Source organism: Falco peregrinus, chromosome 3 (assembly GCF_023634155.1).
Source record: "Falco peregrinus isolate bFalPer1 chromosome 3, bFalPer1.pri, whole genome shotgun sequence".
Lineage (NCBI taxonomy): Eukaryota > Metazoa > Chordata > Aves > Falconiformes > Falconidae > Falco > Falco peregrinus.
The window spans coordinates 59989040-60012971 of record NC_073723.1 but is presented as its reverse complement, the minus strand read 5'-3'; the positions used below and the strand labels follow the sequence as shown (position 1 = coordinate 60012971).

The window sequence follows — 23932 nt, the reverse complement described above, 5'->3', positions numbered from 1 at the left end:
GCGAACAGCTAATCCACTGACATACATTGTGCCTTCATCTCTCGCCAGCCTTCAAGGTATGTGAGGACCTTGACATCCAGACATGGAGCTGGTGTCCAAGTGCTGGAAGGAGAAAGTCCTCAGCTTCTGAGCTAGGTGGGGGAAGAGCTGGCTGGTGCTGGGCTGCTCCTGAGGAAGAAGATCCACAGCTCAGGGAATGAGGTGGATTCTGAAATCACCTATTGCTTTTTCATCTTTCTAGCCCCACTTTCTTCTAGTCTCCCCACCCAGGGAAGCCCAGGAGACCATTGCTGTGTCCTCTCTTGCAGGGAAAGGAGAACCGTGGGGTCTTTTTGCAGTTGCCTCTTTGCAGTTTCTTGGGGCTTTGATGGGAGATGGCACTGTTGGTAGTGCAGCCAACTCCAAACTCCTGTTTTCCCCATTCACCCCGAGGCAGAGTGGAAGCATATGGCTTGTTTGTATGAAATCTGTCGGGGAAGGTTCCCTGTGATTGAGTGGTACGCTGTCGTTGCTGGCTATACGATGCAAGGTTGTTCTGGTCTCAAAGCATATTAAAGCTTTTGGATGGATTTGCTCCATTCTCATGAAGGTTTTTTACATACAGTGAATGGAAACAGACATAGAGGATTAATTTACGATATATTTCCAACAATTGCTTGCTGCTTATTACACTGAAATCATTCAGAGCCAAAACAGTTATTTTTTCTTCCTTGTAGTGAGATAAGAGAATAATGTTATTTTTATTTTATTTAAGCTTTAGCTTAGGTATTACTGCACGCCTGTTGAGGTTTTGTTTGGAGACTGTCAGGGGCATAGCTGATGAGGAGGGTAATGACTGTGGCACAGTGCTGTTGCTAGGAAGAGTGAAGTGCTGTAAGGCTGTTCTGGCTTTCATCTAGCGCCATGGAGAGGACCACGGCTGTGCTGCATTACAGGAACTCTTCAAATAGTCTGACCCTCAGATAAACCCAAGCAAAAGTAACCACAGTTGTTTCTTCTTGCCCCTTTTCCCTACAGTGTATTTGTCTTTCAAATAGCACCTACTTCTCGCCAGAATTACCGGGCATCTGCAGAGAGCAAAATTCAGCCTCTTATCCTGTGTTTATCATTCATTAGCCAGCGGGCTGGACATGAAAGCTGTTTGGCCCCTCACTTCCATCCTGGATTTTTAACCCTTTGCTCAGACACTTGGGGAGCCTTTTGCTGTCCCAGGCATGTCAGCCTCCCCTGTGAATTCACACTGTCACAGAGGGATCCGTGCCCTCATTCAGGGGACTGTTTCCTTACTGACAGCAAAATTAGTGCAACCCTGATGTTCTTTTCCTGTTCTGTGTGACACCATGGAAGCATCATACAATTGAATAGGTACAATACTTAAAAGTAGCATCAAGAAACTGTAGGAATATCTGTTAATCACAGCATTTACCAATTATTCAGCATTTCCAACAGACCAAAAAAATAGGTCCAAGAAGTCCAAGTGGGATTTTCTGCCTAGGGAAACTGCAGAAGCCTGAAATATTTTTATGCATGCTCTCCTTTCAGGGATATTGTGTACATCTTGAAGTGAGGAGGGAGTGCTGGGAGGAATGTGGGAAGCCTTTCCAATAGATAAAGAAGACTCTGTCCTGCATCAGGGGCTTTCTCATTCAAACCCCACCTTAAATGCTCATTTAAATGCTTGGGTGTAGGGTGCATACTCTACTGCATGGCATGATTGGTTAATATCACTTCAAAAAGTCTTTTTCTTTCTCTTTATAGGCTACAGACAAAGAACAGGAGTTTGCTGCAGCGAGTGCAAAACAGTTGGAATACCAGCAGCTAGAAGACGACAAGCTCTCTCAAAGATCATCGTCAAGCAAACTTTCCAAGTCTCCTCTAAAGATCGTCAAGAAGCCGAAAAATATGCAGTGCAAAGTGACACTCCTGGATGGATCGGAATATGCCTGTGAAGTAGAGGTAAATTGCTTTTTGTCTTTGTTTTTCATCTGGTCTGGAGGAAAATAGTTGAAATTAAATCCCTAATTTAAGCAAAAGAATGAGTGTCGTGATATTTCAGCAGCGCCAAGCACAGAGATGCTTCAGTTGTTTTCTCTGGAGGTTAAAGATGTTGCAGAGATTTGAGCTGGGTGAGGGATTGTGAGCAGTCCCTGGAACAGCCAGAGACTTTGGATTAATTTTATGTCAACACAGGCCACAACAGAATGCAGAAAATGAATTATGGGCAGCAAAGCCCATAAAAAATGAAGGGTTTTGATCTCATCGGGCTTTGCTTTTTCTTGGTGCTCTGCTGAGTGGAGACTCATGTTGAGTCACTGTCCAAACAATAATTGTGAGATCAGTAGGGACATGAGAGATGCTCAGGGGAGGTGGGGGAAATGTCAGGAGCAAATAGCAGCGAGAGTGGGGAGTTTTATGTGCTTCTCCATGATGTCTCTGAATCATAACTGTGTCTAAACATTACTGGAAGAAAGTTGCTCGTGGTTTTCTGTAAGAAGACTCGCCTTCCCTGCTGGGACTCTGCCAGGAGCCTACTTTGGGGAGTGGTGGTCTTTGCTGCACTCTCACTTAGGAACCAGTCTGTGCCTGCAGGCAGACCCGTGCTAAGAGGAGGCCTTGCCTTCAACTCCAGAAGGTCACAGAGAAGCAGAAAGTGAGAAAATCCAGCATCTCTGAGTGGACCCCTTGCTCCGTTCAGCTGTCATTACTGAGGTGGTATTTGGACGGTGGAGCAGCCTGTCCTGAACCTTGTTGAGGCCATGCTTAGGAGGCCGTGCACATGAGGCACGGCTGAGCCCTGGCCGAGTGGCCGGCAGGAGGGGAAGGGGCCGTTGGAGTGTTCGGCAAAGCCAGCCCTCCTTTGGGCAACTGTGGGGTGCCGCCGAGAAGAAAAAACACCTGGGGAGAATGGCAGAATATAAAGGTAGAGGTGGAATACTCTGTAGGCTTGAAAGGGGAACATGCAGGAACACGAAGAAGGAGAGAGGGCGGAGGAAGGGAGTACCTGACTGGGAGCCAAGTCCCGATGCCTTTACAATCAGATCGCACTCCGCGCTTGCGTCCTCCAGCCGCTCTCCTTTTAAGTGCTTTGGAGAGTGGCAGGGAAGAACTTTATGGTTTTTACTGATCTGCCACTTCAGAGTTTGGGCCAAATTTTGCTGTGCTAGGTGTTACCTGCAAACAGGAGCTGTGATTTTACAGCACTTCCAGCAACTTAGCACTTATGCTGTTGAGTATCTTCAGATTTCACTGGCCGAGTCCTTTGTTGTTTCCTTCAGTCTGGTGACAGCTATCTGGCCACATACTTTGTGACTATAAAATTGTAATTTCTTGACCTGCAGTCTGAGTTTTGTCTGTCAAGGATAGCGTGCAAACTGTTAAGCTGGAAGAATGACTAATACTAGCTTTGATGGAAAGAGTCAAACTCATTTCAGCCTTTGCCACTTGGTGTAAAATGTGAGTCACTTTTTGGAATACAATCAAGCAAATTTTACCAAATAGGATTTCTATGGAAATCTTGTCTAGCAGGCTGAGCTTTATGAGAATATGAGATGGAGCAGAAAGGGAGATTTCTTAGGCCTCCATTTATGCAAAAAGATTAAGTGAATAATACTTTACTTTAGGAAGTTTCACTTTTTCACGAAACTTGGACTCTGCTGGAGTTGAAGTGTCAAAATGCTAGTGTATAGAAGCCATCATGTTTTACTGCCTGTCAGGTTTCTCTGCTTTGCAAGTTTTGAACAGCTCTGTAATAATGTCCAGTATAAATTTTGTATGCATTTTTTTCTACTTACACTGCTGAAATATTTTGAAATTGTATTGACTGTCATCAATAATCACTTTATATGCTTCTAAGATGATCAGACTCCCTAGGCAGAATATAATATTGATGAGAATAGAGTTTGTAGAAGGATGAATACCCAATGACAAAGCTGTAAGGCTATGGTGATGAGAAGACCACTGGGTGTTGTTGAAACAGAAGTTGGTTAGGAGGCACAAATATTTCAGGGAACAATTGCAGCTGGAGTGATACATGCATTTACATACCTTAAATGGAAGATCCAGACTTTCCATCCTTCTTAGGTGGTATTGTCAATATATTGTGCATATTGAGGATGCAACTGCAGGTACCTGTCTGGCACAGCCCACTCCAGCCAGTGGGAATGTTTGATAGGGGAGTCCACTTCCCATGTCTGTAAAGTTCAGCCGCAGCAAAAGGGTGCTGTGTCCAGCCAAAAGAAATTATGTGACTTTCACTGTGCTTTTTCTCCCATGAAAACAAAGTATATACAGAGGGAGTTATTAGGGCAGGGAGTCTGAGGGTCTGTCTCAGAAGACACTTCAGAAACTGTGTAGGAGGCTGAAGGTTAAGTTCTCCTACAGTAATTTTGGGTAATAAAGTACTGTGGCTATTTCACAGCAGCTCAGTGCTACAACCTGAGAAATAATCTATCACATTGCAGAAAAATGCTATAATGTTTTAAGTATCACCTACAAGTGAACTTGCTGAATCCCTTGAAACTGGGGAAAAATGTACATATATATACATATATATAAACAAAAAAAAATATATTGGAAGACCTAACAATATTGTGGAGGTCAGTAAATAAAAAATATTCCAAGATTAATTCCTTAAAAGAAAGGGGAGAGGGGTGGACAACACATGGCAATGAAATACTTAATATTTCCACTCCTTGTGTTTAACCCACTTAACTGAATATTTCAGTGTGGACAGTGGCCCAGGGTAGGGATGTGACAATTGGTGATGAGTCAGAAATGTTATCCCATTGTCAGCCTCTGTCTTCCAGCTCTGTCTGTGTGTCATGGCTCTACCCACTGAAGGCTACTAAGCCGTATAATCTAGAAGGACCAGAAACTCAGAAACCTAATTTTGAGCTAGAATAACAGCTCTGTCAGTGACTCTTGATTTGGACGTGGGCTAGTTATTCACCCCTTCAGAACTGTGTTCCCTAGTCTAGGAATTGGGGATTGTTATCAAATCCATCAGTTACTCTGTAGAGTGCTTTGCAAATGAGAAATGCTTTTATATATGTTAAATATTAATAGCATTTAAAGGAGCTTATTGCTCTCAAGTAGAGCACAACCTAAAGGTTATCAATTATGTGTTCATCCAGTTAATAACCTGACAGCCGAAATAGCACGTACTCACAGATTGAGATGCTTCTGAGGCAGGTTTGGTTACTCCATTATCCTCTTGATGTCCTTTGTTTCAGAAGCCCCTCTTTCTTATTCCATATTTAATGCTGAGCCTCTTCACTCCCTTCTGCTGTATTTTTCAGTCTCTCTCACGTTCAGTACTTTGCATTTGTGACGCCAGGAGTTTTTCATACTGTATGAGATGTAGCTACAAGGGAAAATGTCATGGAGCTAACTTCAAAGCTGATGTTAACAGTGGCTCATCTAATGTGGTGTCCTTTCAGTGAAAGGATCTTAAGCAAATGCCAGGTAAAAGCTTTCTCTTGAGCCCTTACAGTGTTACTGCCTGTGTGCTGTATGTGTCCTGACCCAGAAAGTCTGTCATGCAGTAAGATGTTAAGAAGCCAAAACCAGGTTAAGTAGGTAACCCAACCTGTTCATTCGTCCTCCTCCAAAACCATAAAGCAGAAGTGATACCATCTGTACAGCCACTCTCACCTGGAAGCATACAGGCAGTAGCGGTGGGCTTCCTTAAGCAGGGTGTTTCCTTTCAGAGGTGGGATGGCCACCTAATGGTGCTTTGCCTGTCCCAGGGACAGCCGTTGGCTTTTGGAGCAGAAGTGTTTGCTATACACTGAGATTGTCCCTGGTACTCTGTCAGAGAAAAACACTAAGCTAAGCAGTTCTCCCGTGTCATGAAGAAGCTGGAGGTTTCTAATGGGCGCGCAGTCACAGGAGTCGGTGAAGTCCGCTCAGTGGAATGGTGAGTGGTGATTTCTACCCAGATGTCCACCCCCGCTGGAAGTGGTTCTTCTTGGGCTCTTCATTGCCTTCTCCCAGCCAGCATCAGCATCAGAGATACTTTTTGTCAAAAGCGGCCAAATCTGCAGATGGGGCCAAACCTGCACTGCAGAAAGGGTACTGAAGACTTCTCTGTTAAGCAGGCTATACTCTGCATTTGTTGGTTTGAAGAACCAAAGATAAAGGAAGATCCAAGACTGCAAATTAATTTCAGATAACCTTAAAAAAGATAATGAATGCACTAATTCAGGTTTTTCCTGAGATACAAGAAAACAAACAGAAAGAACATTTCTGGGTTCCTTCCACTTTAAGTAAGGATTTTCAAGTGCTATAGTACAATTGCGCTATTTGTAGGATTTATTTCCCTCTCTCTGCCCCCTCTCAATTTTCTGTTATCTAGACTGCTGCATTTTAATTAAAAGATGCAAGTGGAACCAGCTGTCATCTTCTACCTTACATGTAGCCTAATTTGAAGTGTCTTCCTAAAACAGGTTGGAATTTGCCTTCATTTCTGTTCTAAATGTATACATGTTATTAATCGCAAAGTGAGATCAGAAAGCTCTAACATAACCAGTCTAAATAAATGGTAAAATAATTACATTTCATTTTCAAAGACTCAGCTGTCTGAGCCCATTGGTAATTTATACACTTTCTTCATTCCTGTACCCGCTAATACTTTCTTATCGTGCAGGACACCAGTAAATGAAAACAAATGTTTCCCCGGCAGCCTGTCTGTGGCATCGCTGCGGCACTGCATCCTAGAGTGTGCTGCCGTGGGAGTCAGATAGGCTGCAGAGCACAAGGGAAGCCAACACCTCAGAAAGCATTACTGGTATCCCCTCTTCTTAGTGGGTGGGGGTCAGCTGGGGAGGAGGGGACTGGTGAAAATACAATGTTTGGGGTTGGTGGTTTTTTTCCTCCAGTTTTCTCAGTGGTGCTGCTGCTGGAACCTGGGTAGTAGCTGGGTGTCTGATGCTGTAGCTACCGCTATGCCTTTGTGATGAACCTCGGGCGGCGGCCTCCCTGATGGAGACACCGTTTTCTTAATGGGTTTCCCTGCATCCTCGGGTGACTTCAGAGTAGCACACTTGAGTTGGAATGGTGAGAAGTTTTATTTCCATACATTTGAAACCAGGGTTTATAACATGGGCAGAGGGAGGTTGGAGTGAACAGGTGGCCCCTTTGCCCTACACAAGCCTGTGCTGAAACTCCTTTTTGGACACAAAATGGGCATGAAATAAATGCATTCTCAAGTAGGTTGGAATATGGCATTTCACATGTTTTTTTTCCTCTTAAAAAGTTAGAGTACACAGACACTTCCTTAAAAAATAAATTGTTAAATTTGGTTGTAGGACAGGCTTGAAGAATAGAGAACAAGCAGACTTATTTCTGCCTTGCCAGCACTGCCAGAAATTAAGGAGAGCAGTGGCTGACTTCAATGCTGCATGTCTTCCTTTTCCTGGCTTGCAAGGCTACCTGTAGAGGAAAAACCCTTCTGCATTTCTGTAGGGCCGTGGGGGAATGCCTGGCCCCCATGTCGCCCTCCCCACGCAGCGTCCGAGCTAACCCTTCCCCAGGAGCTCTTCCAGCATGGACCTGGTCACCACTTCCGCACAAGGAGGGTAATAACATTGAATTTCTCATGCGTTCTGAGGTAGGCTTCAAGGTCAGGAAGGAAACTTCTGTAATAAGATGCACTCTGCTTTCTGAAGGATATAGTTTCAGTTACCCCCTGCACATTTTAATTGTTTAACAAATTTCAGTCCCTTGCAAATGGCTTTACATGTGGAACTGATTACTGAATGCAAGAGGGAATTTTTTTAAGTCTTCTCCTTTTGACCTACTCCTTGCTAACATTTCAGTTAATTTAATACAAAGAGCTTTGTTTTAGGTTTCTGTTCCTTCCCTGGGACATGTTTCAGTAAATGTGACTGGCTTGAGATGCATCATTGTTGTTATGCAGAATGTTTTCTGTCCCCAAACCCACTAATTAGGGCTGACTTAGATTAGCCAGGGGATTTAGTTAAGATCTATGTTACCTGACACATGTCAGTAGGGGTCCGAGTACTGCCTGAGTATGTTCCAGGTGAATAGAGTTAATATACAACTCTTCTGGCTCACTTTATCCAAGTACTGTAGGCAGCTTTTTATGAGTTAAAATACTTGTCAGGAAGCATGACAGTATGGAAATCAATACTGATATTGTCCAGCTCCTGCTAATCAGCTGTGAGCCTCAGCGGAACAAGGTTTTTTGCTTCAGTTTGGTAATTGAAACAGAAATAAAAGTGTTTGGGCTCCCCTTTTAGTAGTGGTGGTGGTGGTTGTTTTCATTATTAATACTATTATTATTAATAGTAGTATTATTATTACTATTATTATTATTTTACTGAAGCTAAAGAAATCTAAATCAAAAAAAGTCACTGCAGATTGAGCAAAGCCTATTGGAAACCCTACAAGGAGCAGGGAGGATGCCAGGTGGCAGTTGTGGGGCTGGGGCATTTCCTCCTCACCAGGAGAGGCTCAGCTCCCCTGCAGGTCCTCGCAGCTGAGAACATGTGGCCTGTGCGGTATTCAGGGAAAAGGGTCTCTTACAGCCTTAGTAAGAAAACCCAACTGAGCAATTAGACAGATGGGGTCTCTTGTAGTTCATCCAGTTAATATGCAAGTATTTTACAGATACTGAAGGAGGACCAAGAATTGAAACCAAGTCACTCTTCCAGATGTCATACAGAGTAAACAACAGGTTGGACATTAAATTCTACCTTTTGGTACAGCAGAGGACATGGTCACAATCAAAATAAATGCCAAAAGTTTAAAATAATAACAGGACTAGATGCAGAAAATGGATATGGCAAGGACACACACAATTTTTTTTTTGTTATCTCTTGCCTTTCGTTAATAGATCCTGAAAACTATTTGGGCAGTGAAATGATGGGTTTAGCAGACAAAAGTCTTAATTTTGATACTCTGGAGGCACCAGCCATTTTTCATAATGATGAAAATTATTGAGAGGGGTTGACCTACATTGACAAACAGTTCCAGCTGCCCTGAAACCAAGTTTTCTAGGGAATAAATGATCAGCTGAAAACTTCCTAGTGAAATATTGCCTCCAGTTCCCTCCCCTTGGTGCACCAGTTGAACATGAGCCAGACCACAGGAGCCTGTTCTCCATCTGTCGAAGTTTTCTTAAAACTTTTTGGTCATGCACAAAGCCAGGTACTGCAAGGCTTTTTGCTGTTTAACCTCTTTGCAAGAGCCCAGGAGAGGATGATCTTTCACTGACTTTTTGTGCAGACAGGTGGAGGTCTGCTGGGTCCAGGAGTCCTATCCTTGTCATCATCCTTGCTGATGGCCTCACCAGGGTGAAACTGTGTCAGCCCTTCCACGTTTGTCATCTCCAGGCTCATTGCCCGGGGGTGGTCCTCACCCTAGAGAGCCTGCTGCTTCTTACTGGGGTGCCTGGTTCAGCCAGCACCCAACCTTTGCATGCATTTTGAAGCACTACTGGAATATAAATCACAAACAGTGGATGAATGGCTTTGCTTGCCCTTTTCCCTTCTCCAAATGGATGCTCAGATTTTAAAGCCTCCTCCTATTTCTGGACAAGGTGTCTATTCCACCCTCTACTCAATGCCCATCCTTCCAGAGAAGTTGCTGATTTCCATGGCACTGCCCAGTCATGCTTCTACCAAGCCTCCCTGCATTTTGTCATGTTCCTGCCCTGTTTCTGTGTTACTCAAGTGCCTGTTACATGCTCCAGCTCCCAACTGAGCCATCTGAATTCATCTCCAACTCTGTTTCTCGTTGCTCCCATTTTACAGGCACTGTCCTCATAACACTTAGAGTTGCTGTTTCCAGACCAAAACTAAGTAAATGTTCACTTTATTATCGTCCCTTAAAAATATTAGCTGTCATATAAAATCCTAACCCCTCATATGTTTGTGGGGGTTTTTTCCAGCTGAGGCCCATGCAATGTTTGCTGGCCTGCTTTTATATTTTCTTATCCCTGTGTTGATACAGCGAACAAAATATCAGAGATGGGACTGGGCGGTGAGGAAATACCTGCTTGCAAAGCAAAGCTTTGACAGGCAGCGAGGTCTGTGATGGTTTATCTTGCTCTGGCAGAAATGGTTTTGATCTTAAGTGGATGTAGCTTGGATGTAGCTTTAGAACAGACTACATTATTTTTCTTGACAACCCCAGCACTGATGGTGTGATACTGTCTAAGGTACCCCAAATCCTAAAGCCTGATCATTGTGCTGTCTCTCCTGCCTCAAGAGCATCTTTCTGTGCTACAGTTTCTGTGTGGCTGGTTTATTTTTTTCACTCCAGCCCAGCAATGTAGGTCAGGAAGAGCTCCATGGCTTTTAAATTCATATGGCAAGATTAGTCTGTAAATCGGACTATGTTGACAGTAGAGCTTTTTTCAGCTGAAAATAAACAAAATGTTTATGGTTGATTTTTTCTGATATGTGCCAGTAACTATTTATGTTACAGGCAGTGGTTAATTTCCCTTACTGTGCCGGTGCTAGGCTTGTGCATAGGTTGCAGTTACACAGAAGAGATGAGTGTTTGCGGAGCTCATCCGAGTATTGGTAGAGTAAGGAAAATACTTGCATTTATAATCCCCACTGGAAAGCTTCAACTGCTGTTTTGAATCCCCAGGGACCCGCCTGAGTTGCCGCAGTGTCTTGCAGGAGGTGGTAGAGCAATCAGGAGGCATTAAGCCAACCGATAACTGCACGTCTAGTTAAAATCCAAGCCCAAACAATCTGCCTTCTCAAGAAAGCTGAGCAAAGGGTGTGCTTACTCTGTTGAAAAGCCTCCAAAATCATGGAATACGTTTTTACTGTTTTATGTCAGGATTTAGCAAATCTGTGAGACTAATCAATGTGCTGAGAATTGAACTACTGTTTGGGAAATAGTATCCACTGTTTTTTTGCTTTATCAGAGAGTTGTGCTTGTAAGCAGATCTCAATTTTTACTGTATGAGTTCTGCTGATGCACTTGGGATGTCCAAGTTTTTGATAATCATCACGTTTGACAGCTATTTCTGTGTCTGTTGTGCACATGCAGCCGTGGCTGTTGTGCTTCCACGTATAAAGACACACTCCAGAGTATTTGTGATTTCTCAGCTGTCCCCTTTTGCTGCTTTGCATTGCCGTGAACAAAGTGCCCACTTTTTTCCTTAGCATGCCAGCTGTGTAGCGCACACATCTGTATGCTCAGGGCTCATATGATGCCAGTGCTGGTGTGATCTCTGCTGCTGATGTAGAAGGCAAAAACCCTAACTTGGTTTGATGCCAAGAATCGGGACTAGGTCACCAATCTTCTTACTGGGATTTAGCAGTTCCCTGGGTTTTTTTAGATTAGTGCTGGCTTTTTAGGATTGCGAGCTCAAACAGCATTAAAGAAGGTTGCCCCCGATAAAAACTATGTCATGTTATACAATGTCATTGTCACTTGCTGCAGGTCTGCAACTGTAGCATAAATTGTTATGTATTTATCTAAATGTTTGTATTAAATATCTAGGTGTCAGAAAAGGTTATTTTCAGGAATGATAATACATTTGTATGCCCTGTACTACGATAAATGTCAATAAGCTGTTAAATTAATTGTACTATGGGGGGGGGGGGGGAGGGCAGGGATACAAAGAAAATGATCAGCCATCACCATATGTCAAAATACCTTCTAGTCCACTGTAAGTTTTCTTATGTGGCGTTCATTTATATGTGCAGAGCAGTATGGGATAGAGTTCTAAATTAAAAAGCAGAGATAGGTGAAGTACTATTGCAGTTTTTATTTCAAACTATTAGAATATATTAGTCATCTATTGGGATGTATATGCAGGTTCACACATTAAAAAGTTAATAAACAAATAGAACATGTGGAGACCTTGTGTGGGCATGTAGCTTTCAGGAAAAGCATTTCCTTGTATGAAATACTTTATTTTTCAATGTGAATATATTTTTAACACAGCTTTTATTCAACTAAATCTTTCTGAAATTACCTAGTTCTTAGTTCTTCCTGCATTTGGCTAAATTGTTTATTCCGCAGATTGTATTTGGAATTCTGACCTGTGACATTTCTAAAGGCTGTTTACCACTGAAGTATGTAAAAGATTAAATGGTACTTCCTTTTGAGAACTGAAAAATGAATGCGCTTTGCTTTGAACTTGTCCTTTTTCATTGCCTGTATTTATTAATGTTTTTTTTCTACCTGAAAGGCTGGCAGAAAGGTCTTGTTGAGTATCTCCTACACGTGCTGGCAAACTGCTTACAAACTGGATGAGGCTATTATGTCCATGCACGGAATAGTTATGTTCTCATACTCTGTGTACGCCAAACCCAAGATTTCTCCCTAAGATATGTAAAATAGTTGGAGTAAAAAGACCAAATGGGTTAATTTCTTTTATCTTGAACTTTTCTATGTCAGTGTGGGGGAGCAGAGTAGAGTATTTGTTTGCTTTGTCAGTCTGTATATCTTAGTACTGTCTTTGGTGTACAAACCTTGGTGTACAACGATGTAACAGTAACTTCAGCAAAGTTCTTGGTCTGTAGCAGATGTGACTTCTTTAAAAATGTTTTGTAAAATGCCTAGAACGTTGCTGTCAATACACTGAACTTTCAGATGATATTTCTGGAACTGCCGGTGCCATTTTCAGCAAGCACAGCAGGGGGACGTAGGGGCCTAAATTCTAGTGGTTAAGTCATGTTATGCTTTTAAAAGCATAAAATTCATCCTGCAAGTTATATGTGTCATCTGTAAGATGTACTTCAGTAAACCGGGGGAAAACTTGCTGATTTTCTGCCAATCAACACTCCAGGAAAGATTGTCCATCCTATTCTTCTTCCTGAATGGTCCCCACTAGATTCCTTCTGGGGACTTCAATTAAGGAATGACAGATTTGTGATTTGTGACAGAAGAAATTCAGTTTCTTTTCTCTTATGTCACTTTTCTCCCTCATCTTTTTTTCCTTGTGGGGAGAAACTGTGGAGAAGTGTAAACAGTACAAGAGCAAATCCCTTGAAAATGCAAATTAAAAATGTATAGAAGTGAAATGAAGTTGAACTTATTTGGAATGAATTCTCCCATTTATCTTTCTTGGGAAAAATAAACCTGCTAATTTCTTTTCACCTTTTAATCAAGGTTTGTTCAAAAAACACATTCTGCCTCTTTGGAAATTTTCTAGCCTGAAGTGCAGTTGATTAGCTTCTAGAATTTCTCAGTTCAGCCCTTTGTATCTTGACCAGCTCAAACTCTTTCAGAAAGAACATGGAAAATGTCATAGTATGTAGATTTTTATTTCTTTCACTGATAAGAATGCGCTGTTTACCAGAATGGCTGCGTGAATTTAGGACTTCTGACTGACTCCACAGAAGGAAAAGTGCTGTGGTGTGGTCAGCAGCTCCTCTGCATTTGGGACCACACTGAATATTCACTTATAAACTTGTATGTACGTATTTGCCTATGCATATTAAATTATGGCATATATGTGATGTTCAGATCCCTCCCCAAGAAATGGGGTTCTCAATACAAAAGAGATCTTGGAAGATTGCATGCACTTGATCACTTTAGCTTGCAAGCGATGACTATTTCTGCAAGTAATGTTTTGGGTTTGTTTGGGTTTTTTTCCTGGGATTGGGCATATGTTTGTGTAAATTGGATAATTCATGAGGAAAGAATGAGAAAGTGTGTTGTCAGAAGGCTGGAATTCAGCAACTTGGATACTCAGCTGGGGGAATTTGTGGCAAGAGTGCTCACTGCAGCGAGTACAAAGTATTCCTGACAACCAGTTAATTATTTACATTTGTTTGTGTTGCAAGAATGACAGCAGAAGTTGCAACGTGCAGAGGGAGAAACTTCCCCTTGTGATTGCTAGTTATTTGTTGTCATATGCATCTTAACTTTTATGGGTGTTTTCCTCATGTTTGCACAGAGGAGACCACCATGTGGCCCGTGCAGTGCGGAAACCAGTGTTGACCAGAGTAATGTGCAAAATGCAGTTTAAATCAAAACAATAAAATGAAATAGTATCAATGGTCTGGACACAATTGCAATCTTTTTAATCATGCATGTTGCAAATAAATTAAAAAAAATAGCTAGTATTTGCCCACCAGAAAGAATAGGGGTAAAGGAAGAGGTTAGTACAGCCACATGCCAAAATACATTACAGCATGCAAGGCTAGAGCCAGCCCACGCATTTATACAGTGCATTGTTAAGATCCATTGGAAAGTGCGAATGCTAATTAGGAATGTGAACCAGATAACCTCAACATCAGTTAAAGTCCAATTATTCCTACCAGGATTTCATGATACTAATCTGTTTGTCCTTCCAGTGATCGTGCCCAACTAGAGTTATTACAGTAATTGTGCAGAGTTTACGCCAGGCTAGTGCTAGTGTGTCATTGCTCACTGGCAGCTTGACAGCTTTCCCAAGGAAAGCAGCAATGTGTTTGCATATGAATTCACACAGAAAGATACATGCAAACTCTTTCCATTTAAAATCCAGGTCTACAGCTGTGATACTTGTTCATCTTGAAGTGCTCCTTGACTGAACAGAAAGGGAGGTGAAATTTCAATTTGTTGTGGTGCACTGACCTTGCAGTTGCTGTGCAGTGAAGATGATGGTTATTGGTGGCAGAAATGAATTCTGATATAACTGTTTGGTTGTGGGACTCTTTCTGTCTTTGGCTTTTCTCTTGCCTGTAAAATTTGGTCTGAATGTGATCTCTTGTAATTGCTTTCAGACAGGAGGGGCATGCCTGCATGGTGCAGACAGCCCTTGCTCAGCGTTTTGCATCCACATGAGACTGCAGCATCAGATGCAAAAATAGAACTGCTCCAAAATGCGTCACTTTGGAGGTTGCAATAGCTTTCATTTCTAGGAAGCTGAGAGGGCTGTTTTCTGCTTTTCATCTCCTCATCCTAGTTCCCTGTCAGTAAGAGGAAGGTAATCTGCTCATGACTAAAAATAGAGTACGAGAGTAGACAAACACTCTACACTTTAATTGGGTACACGATGATTAACCCCTCAGCACCTGTGAAGGGGCACAGGGAGCGCAGTGTCATGGCTGGGCTGGTTCAAAGGGACTGGGGAAGCCCCCGATAGGAGCAGGGTGATGGCCAGCGCTGGGTCACACCAGTGGTGGCATTGCCTGGCCAATGCCTTGAAACCCTCTGAGAACAAGGGCTCCTCAGCCTTGAGGAGATACCAATCCTGCTGCAGCATTGCCCCTCCACAGGGAGAAACCTGTCAGACAGAGAGTTGGATTTGGTCTGGAAGAAGCCCAAGTGGGCTTCTCCTCAGCATGGACATGCCTCTGCTGGAATAAAGCTTGGGAAGATGGCTGGTCCAATAGCTTGGGAGTTACCGGCAAGTGAAGGTGTGGTGTTCAGGGTGAGGGTGCATCAGAAGAGAGGCTCAGGCTGCATCACCAAGGTGGGTGCCAAAACGCCCTGCAAGAAGGTTGCAAATGGTCATGTCTCAGGGGCAGGGCAGGGTTGCCCAATGGGGAGCCACAGCGGCTTGAAGGAGATGTTTCTGAGAGATGGTGCCTCACAGCGTGGGGCAGCCAGGCCTACACAGCTTGCACAGAAGCAAAATTTCTTGGAGGTGGCAGTTCTGGATCCTGGTAAGTTTTTCCTCTGGCACAACTAGCTTCTAGTCTGGGAAGCACTGTCCAGCACATAACATTTGAAATCTTTCTGTTCTTTTCCCTGTATCTCACTAAATAAGAAAGAGGGTTCCTGGGGTCTTACTAGCACCTGCATGACAAGGAAGTTGATGCCACGTCTTTGTGTTAAGTTGTTGGTTGCTCATTTCCCATGTAATTTTTCTCATTGCTTATCACAACAGTAACATGATTTTAGTAGCTTGATTGTTGCAATACAGGGTTTATTATTACCTGAGGGTCCTGATGGACAACAAGGTGAGCAAGAGTCAGTGACGTGCCCTGGCAGCACAGAAGGCCAGTGCCAATCTGGGCAGCATTGCCACCAGGTCAAAGGAAGCGATCCTTCCCTTCTACTCAGCTCCTGGAGTGCTGGGTCCAGTTCTGGGCTCCCCAGTACAAGGGAGACATGAACATCCTGGAGAGAGTCTAACGAAGGGCCACAAAAGTGATGAAGAGGCTGGAATATCTCATTTATGAGGAAGGACTGAGAGCTGGGGCTGTTCAGCCTGGAGAAGAGAAGACTCAGGGAGATCTTATCAATGTGTATTGATATCTGATGGGAGGAGTAAAGAAGACAGAGCCAGCCTGTGCTCAGTGGTACACATTTGCTGGAACAAGAGGCAAGGGGCATAAAGTGAAATACAGAAATTTCCATTTAAATGGAAGAAAAAAACATTTTTGCTATGAGAATGATTAAACACTGGCACAAGTTCCCCACACAGGCTGTGGGGTCCCTGGAGATACTCAGAACCCAAGTGGGACATGATCCTGAGCAACCTGCTCTAGGTGGCCGTGCTTGAGCAGGGAGAGGTGTGACTAGGCAGTCTCCAGAGGTGCCTGCCAGCCTCAGCTAATCTGTGATTATTTGATTATATTAATGTGTAGTACATGTTTTGTGGCTGAAGTGATAACGTATCTGTAACAAAGGCTTGTGTTTTTTCACTTTAATAATGTTCATTTATCGTAAGTACGTTACAGCTTATGAGCTTAATCATCATAAAGGGAAACTTTCTCCTTATTTTACTGCATTATGAGTACCAGACATTGTACCCAAATGTTCACCAGTGAGAGTAATTGACTTCATAATAATCTTGTTATCCAGACAGAGCTAAGATGGAAGTGCTTAATTTTTGAGCTCCTCACTCTCGGTGGTGTACAACGTGTTATCTTGGTCTGGTGATCTTCTAGGGGGACTGGAGGTGTGATGGAGGGATATGGGCTGAAGAGCCTGATGTGGAGAGGTTTGAGCGTGGACTGTTTCCGGAGAAGCCAATTAGGGAACTGGAGAGGCTTTTGTGGCCTTTGGCTTCCCAAGGAGGGAGAAGCTCAGCTCCAAAACAAGGAGAAGCTGGCGGAAAGAGAGGCAGACTCTCCTCTCCCTTGCATGTGGGAATTGCTGGTGGGCACAGGCTTGCCAAGTTCGCTGCTGCTGGCTCCTTTCACTGGGAGCTTGACCAGGAGGCTGTTTACTCCCATTCCAGCTTCAAGTGAGAGCCCAGGCCTTTATAGAGCTGCAGGGAAGAATTTGTGAAAAGCATAAAGTTTTTGCTCACAGACTTTTGTACTTATTTATACCATTCAGTCTATCTTTGGCATTCTTTCTGTTGTCTTGATTTCCCAAAGCTTGAGCAGATTGTCTCTTTCTCCGCATCTGCACATTTCATTTTATCCCATTCATGCCTGAAAAATAGCTAAGAATATTTCTGGAGGAGTCTTGCCATATTTACAACTCAGAAAAATTCTTTATTTACAGGGCCAGTATTTTACAGCACGAAGTCTAATTTTTTAAATTATTTTTTTTAATCCACATTTTTTGGGCTGCTGAAACTTGGTTAGCATTTTTGGCATTGTGTTCCACAGTAACCAGCAGACTGTCTGTCTTCATTGCCTTAGACTTGTCACTCCAAAATGGCTGAAAGCAAAGGTTTAGGATCGGTTGAGGAGCTCTGTGAATTTGTAAGTTGACGTTTCTCTCTTCCTCCCATTCTCTCCCTGCCAAAGCAATGACACCTATGCCTTGTCTGGCATGCTTATTTGGGCACACGGTAAAATAAAAGCTATTAACAAGAGCATGGGATGTATGTTCAGTTGCTTTAGTTATAGATTCGTAACTAAACCTCTGAATTTCCCATGGATTTATGCAGTAGCTTCCCCTCACTGTGTTTCCAAGCAAGGATATTTTAGACAGAGTGTGCGCGCTCACGCCGCCTGGATACCAAGAGGCAATGCTGCATATACATGGGTGCATGAGGATTGCTTTTGGTCTTTGTAGTAGAAAGACAGCAGTTCCACTGCCAGGTGGCCCCCACTCCCCAGGTGACAGCAGCTCTCCCAGTCTTGCTCCCAGGAGTCAGCTCTGACTTGGGAAGAGGCGCTCAGGGGCAGCGGCAAGCCTGCAACATGGGGCTCGTCTGGCCACTCGTGGGTGTTTCTGTGGCGGGTGAGGAGGAAGGTGGTGCTGGTAAGGCTTGCTTTCCCTCAACCGTCATCTGTTCACACCTGGTGTCGGGCGAGAAGAGGACCCCAGCTGGGAAGGGCTGTCATTTATACATGCTATTTCTGACATCCTCTCGCAGCACTGGCAGGGTTTCCCCATATCCTGACGCAGCAGGAGTTTTGTGGAAAGGGGCTGAGTGCAACTTGGGTGTCTTCATACAGGAAGAGGATACATTTAGTCACGGAAGAAAAAATGAGCCGTGCAAATTATTGCAAGCTTGCCATACCTAGTCTCACTTGTCTGCCTCATATAGCCAAACAAGAAGTCTTGAGTGCTGGGGTTTTACTTTGGTTGGTTGCTTTTTATTACAGCGCAGCCCCACGCCACTGTTTCCTGCAATTCTCTGCTAAAACAGCACACCTTGCAGCTACTAGCTGCTGTTTCTCAAAGCTGACATCTGTGTATCTGCACGGATCGGCCACGTAAAACAGCTCCTGTGTTGGCTGCCCTGTGTGACTCTTAAAATTAAGAGGACATTGAAGTCTCACAATTCAAATACATGTAGGTGGTGCAGACATAGTGTTTCTCAAAGCGAGTGTCCTCTAGATCTCAACCTGCTTATTTCTTTCCATTCAGTATAACCGCTTGTTTTGTTTTCAGGTAGAAAAGCAAGAAATTTGGCAAAATACAGCATTGCTTGCTTATAGCAGAAATGTGACTGTTTTAGCTGGAAGGCTCTGAGTTGGTTCCGCTCTGCATGCAAATTCTAAGATAGTTTTTATCCACCTGATCCTCTCTATGGATCATCAAGTATAATAATACCAACCTCTTATTATCACCTTCCAAGTCTGGGGCTGAAAAATTAACTAAGCATTTATTTGACGTTACAAAGGAGTTATAGTATGAGTATATAGTATAAGTATATACTATAAAGGGGTACAGTTATTTTTCCTACTACAGGGTGGAAGGCATGTGACAAGCAGAACAATGCCCTAGAGCTGTTTGCCTAAATGATACTGGAAGGCACAGTAAATGAAGTTACAGCAATACACTTGTAATGCATTTCTGTGCCTGGTGTTTTGGGTTTTTTTAGCTGGAGGACACTTGTTAGACTCTTATCAGCCACGCTCCTCAGTTTCCATATGGATAAAAATGTAGAGGATATTTCCCTGCTTCCTTTCTAACATACCATCAGAGTCCCAGTAGAAATGCCAAATTTAACATAAATTGGGTTACACTGCATAACACACTCCATCATCTCTCTCATTGTTTTCACAGGTTGTTAGGCAGCAACCCTCAATTCTTTTTTCTTTTCTTTTCTTTTTTTTTTTTTTATTGGCTTGCTTACCACTTCTAAAATAGTTTGAGGCCAGTGTTGGGCTCCACGGGTTTGTTGGCATAGCTGTGTCAGCTTGGATTGTGAAACATCCACCCCCCTGGCCAAGGCTGCTGGACTGACAACATGGTCCGGGCGTAGCTCTGTCAGCAGAGGCGCGGAAATTTGGAGGCAACATTCTCTCCTCTTTTGTGTCAGCCTCCTGCATTGCACTTGAAGACAGTAGTGTATTTGCAGTCTGCTTCAAGTCATATCTATGCTACAATTAAAGAAAATGGGGCTGCTGACATCAACTAAAATATTTATGTATGCATGTGTTTGAAACGAGGTGGGGAGATTTTTTTTCCTTTAGCTGAGTTGCACTTAAGGAAGCAGGCAGTGATGAAACAGTGGCCTGAATAATTTTGAATTGTTTACCATAATTAATGCACATCAAAGTTGGGATGCATAGCTTATAAAGGGGGTGTTTCTGTCTGCATTTGGTTTTTTGGACATTTTTTTCTCAACATCGCGTACAACACTGGGAACTAGGATGACCTGAATTTTTACTGTCCGATACGAGAGATACTACGAAGCTTCAGCTAAGGGCTTTGGCTGTTGACAGTGAGAGATCTTCTCATCTAACATGATAACAGTGAAGGAGGTTAGTGGGACACTGGAAAGCTGCTTTTTTACCCAGCTGCATTCCCAATGAGATGCTGGGCTCTTTCAGTGATTTCAGTAGATGGTGTTATTGCATTTCCCTGTATATTAGACAAAAAACCTGATCCTGGAATCAGTCCACATTGCAACTGAAGCAAGAAATATCTCCACGTTTGTTTTTTCCTCCAGTGGATTACCCGCTAGTCACAGCTCTAATAGTCCATGACGGAGTATTTCATACTGTTGATTGTTGCCACTGTTACATGCAAAGAATGCTCCGGTTTGCTGAGATGGGACCTTGGCATGCGTTTGAAGTTGGAATTTCTAAAAGACAGAAGAGATCTGCTCGCTGAAACTTGCAACATGACACGTATTGACTTATTTTTAACTCCACAAGCAGACCTGAACTTTCATGAAAAGCAGATTTGCCCCATTCAGCAGATTATTACTAAGCTCCAGGCCAATAGATTTGAAAGATGGATGAGTTGAATGAAATAATTTTAGGGTTGTCGATTTGAGAATTAAACAGAAAAGGTGTCATTTTAATGCGTATATTACTTTATTATGCAAACATGATTTATTTTTTTCCTGTTAATTTCCCACAGAAACGTTCCAGAGGTCAAGTGCTATTTGACAAAGTGTGTGAGCATCTGAACCTTTTGGAAAAAGACTACTTTGGGCTGACATACAGAGACACAGAAAACCAAAAGGTAACCCACAAAACTGCGGCTGGCCTTTGGCATGTGAACATCAGAGCTCCCCAAGACACCCCCCAGACAATGACTGATAGTCCAGAGGTGGTTTTTATCTTCCAAGTTTCACAGACATAGCTTGAGCTATTGTTTTTTTGTAACTCTACTTCTTGAGAGCATCGTCTGTGTTTCCCTGGCTTCCCTCTGTGCTGGCTATTTATGACATGAAAGAAGTTAATCATATAGCTAGGTTTTTTTCTACTATGATTTATTTCATTACTGCCATAGATGAAAGTCAGATTTACATTCATAGATAGACTACTAAACATACACTACTAAAATACGTCTTAATAATATGGTGGTTGAACTACAGATAGGCAGGGGTTGATTGACTGCTTCTGCTAACTGCTAAGATAAAAGTAAGGCTTTAAGTCTTGACTTGCTTTATCTTAGCATTATTGTTGATTTGGCTAAAGACATTAATCTTCAGGAGCAGTTGGTAGCAACAGTGAATCACATTCTGCTTGTCTGCATCTCAACCGCAGTGTTAAATAAGCTGTGTATTAACAGTGTCTGTGATGATCTAATGTGCAGGTGAGATAGATGTATTGGTTTGGACACATTATGATGAAAGAGAGAGTATCAAGGGATAATTTAAAATAGGTTGTGTGATTTTAAGATAGGTATTTTGAAAGAAACCATTAACAAAACTTCTTAGCGATATATGGAGTAGCCCAGCAGAGCTCACCAGGTGAAGGTTTTTTGTTCCTTGCATGACCTGAAAGGTCTTCCTTGATGGAGCTTGGAGCTATTACTACTTCTTTAGCTGTTTATGTCTTGTGAGAATAACAGTTGTATTCTCTAGGCTTCCCTTTGTTTCAGTCATATATATGATGCAGAAGAAATCAGTCATTTTGTCTCTCTTTTTCCCATTTCTTCACAGACTTCTAAATATGAGGATTTTGCTTCTGATTCAGAAAATCATTTAAACAGACACTTGTTTGATGGCAGTGCAAGATAATACTTCAGCGTATGCTTAATTTGGAGTTGTGGTAAAAGTTAGGCAGATGTTTAAGTGCATTTCCAGACAGATGTGCTTTCCTGTGCTGGAAAGAGAAGAATGTATTCATTAGTAACAGGTGGTTTAGAAGCACTAAACTTTTATAGATCAGCAGTTACTTTACAGAGCTAAACAGCTAAAAGAATAGCTGCCTGCCACCACATTTATTGATCAATAACATGCATGTTTTTAATATCAGAGTACGTAGCAATTCACCTCAATCCTCGGCCAGTTAACTTCCAGCAAGACAATATATGTGCCCACATCACATGTCATCTTTGAAAATAGAAATCCTGATGCATCTTTCATTTCTTGGTGCATAGCGTGCTTTTGTGCTCAATAGCTGGAGCTCTTTAGGCTCATGTTCTGCACCACAGACTGGGTTTGGACAGCTGAAAGCCGATTGTTTTTGTTGAGGGGGGATTGTTTGTTCTGCTTGTTTGTTATTTCTTTGCTGTTTGCGTTTTTTCCCTCTGATAGGTTTGTTTATCTTTCTTTGGAGAAAGTGGAACTTTCCTAGGGGAAGCTGCTTTTTGTTCTGGGCTGTGTGACACATTGTAAATACTAATTTGATTCTGTTAGGGGGCACGGTAGCGGCAGCACTACGAATCCCCAAGCTGCTGTGCATCTCTTCCAGAGGAATTTCATCTGCTCCAGAACTTCTGTGGAATAGTAACACATTGCTGTGATAATTCCCCACCTCCTCAGCTGGGGTTTTGTTTTCATAGTCCCTGGGCTCTGCATGGCATGGATGGGGGCAGCTCCAGTGCTGTGGTTCTGCCTTTGCTTTCCCCTCAAGCTCCCTCTGCTCCCAGGGAGTTCCACGTTCCCATGCCAGGTTGCAAATGGGATGGTGCCATATGCCGCACTTGCTTACCCTTTAGCAAGGCTTTGCAGCCCTTCCAGGGTTAGAGCAAAGTAACAGCCAAGCAAACAAACAAAAATAAGACTTTTTTAACAAGCTTGTAGAAATTTTGTTTTCCTGGAAGATACTCTGGAAAAAGATTTCTGTGGATTTATTTTACTAATTTATATTTTTTTATTATTATTTTTATTTCAAACTATTCAGCCCCTTAATGCCTGGGAAGGTTAATAAAATATCCTGCTTCTACCCAGGGCCGCATCTGGAGACAGTGTTACCCCTGCCCACCGTTGCTCCAGGGAGAAAGGGGTGGCAGACCTTTGTGTGTTCTAGCTTTGACTCATTGCGCTGTTTTAAAAATGATGTTTGTTGTGTTTTCTAATTGAAATTGAAAAAAGGAAACATTTTCATTGCAGAATTGGTTGGACCCTGCCAAGGAAGTCAAGAAGCAGATCCGAAGTAAGTTTATCATTTGCGTGTTCATTTCAGGGGATCTGGAAAACTTTCATTCTGGTGTATCTGGACCCAAAAAATCTGCACAGAAAAGTCTCCTTCTCTAAGGTGCTGTCAGTGTCAGTGAAGGCATCGGACCCGTGTGATGCCAGGCAGGGGAGCGAGAGGCAGAGGAGGCTCCCTGGCATGCAGGCGGGGTGTCACAGGCACCAGGCGCCTGTCACTGCCCAGACCCTCTGATCGTCTGAGCTTGTTGCTAAACAGCTGGGATTACTCACTGCTCTTGGGTCAAAGGACTGGTCCGGTCCCACCGGGGTGCCCCCAGCACCAGGGGCTTAGCAGCCCCCTTGCCCCAGCCCTACTGCCCACACATCGAAGGGACAGGTGGGATGCGGCCACAGCCCCCTTCTCGATGCTTTCCCCCAGGAAAGCATGCTCCCCCTGAGGCAACAAAGCCTATGTCACAGTCTTCTTCTGCATCCTGTCCTGAGTCTCTGGCAAAGGAATTACCTGTATCTTTTCCGTATTTTACCCCATAATGAGTGCGTGCAGTTACTGAGTCTTGTAACACGTGAGCTTGCGTTGCTGAAAGCAACTTGACATTTGCAGAGATGCAGAAACTTGGTTTTACATGAAGCAATGTAACCTTAGGGACTAGGCTATGCATGTGAATTATTTCGTGTTACTGATATTTATATCCTATCCAGGAATGCTGCTCGTGCCCCGCCCCCCCCCCCCCCCCCCAAATACTTCACTGATGCAAAGATAGCATTCTGTCTAAAAAATCCTACCTTCCTGCATTTCAAAAGCTTGAACTT

At 43.1% G+C, this 23932-nt stretch overlaps 1 protein-coding gene across 31 annotated transcripts in view; it reads left to right on the top strand.

Annotated features, from left to right (window-relative positions):
* The window catches only part of EPB41L3 (erythrocyte membrane protein band 4.1 like 3), a 143182-nt gene that overhangs the window by 80040 nt on the left and 39210 nt on the right, over positions 1–23932 (top strand). For all 31 annotated transcript variants that reach the window (XM_055799643.1, XM_055799639.1, XM_027785295.2 and 28 more), the window contains exons 3-5: positions 1759–1956; positions 20653–20757; positions 23078–23120. In XM_055799643.1, the coding sequence (XP_055655618.1) occupies positions 1903–1956; positions 20653–20757; positions 23078–23120 (202 nt within the window). In that variant the 5' untranslated portion in view covers positions 1759–1902. The remainder of the gene's footprint in view (positions 1–1758; positions 1957–20652; positions 20758–23077; positions 23121–23932) is intronic.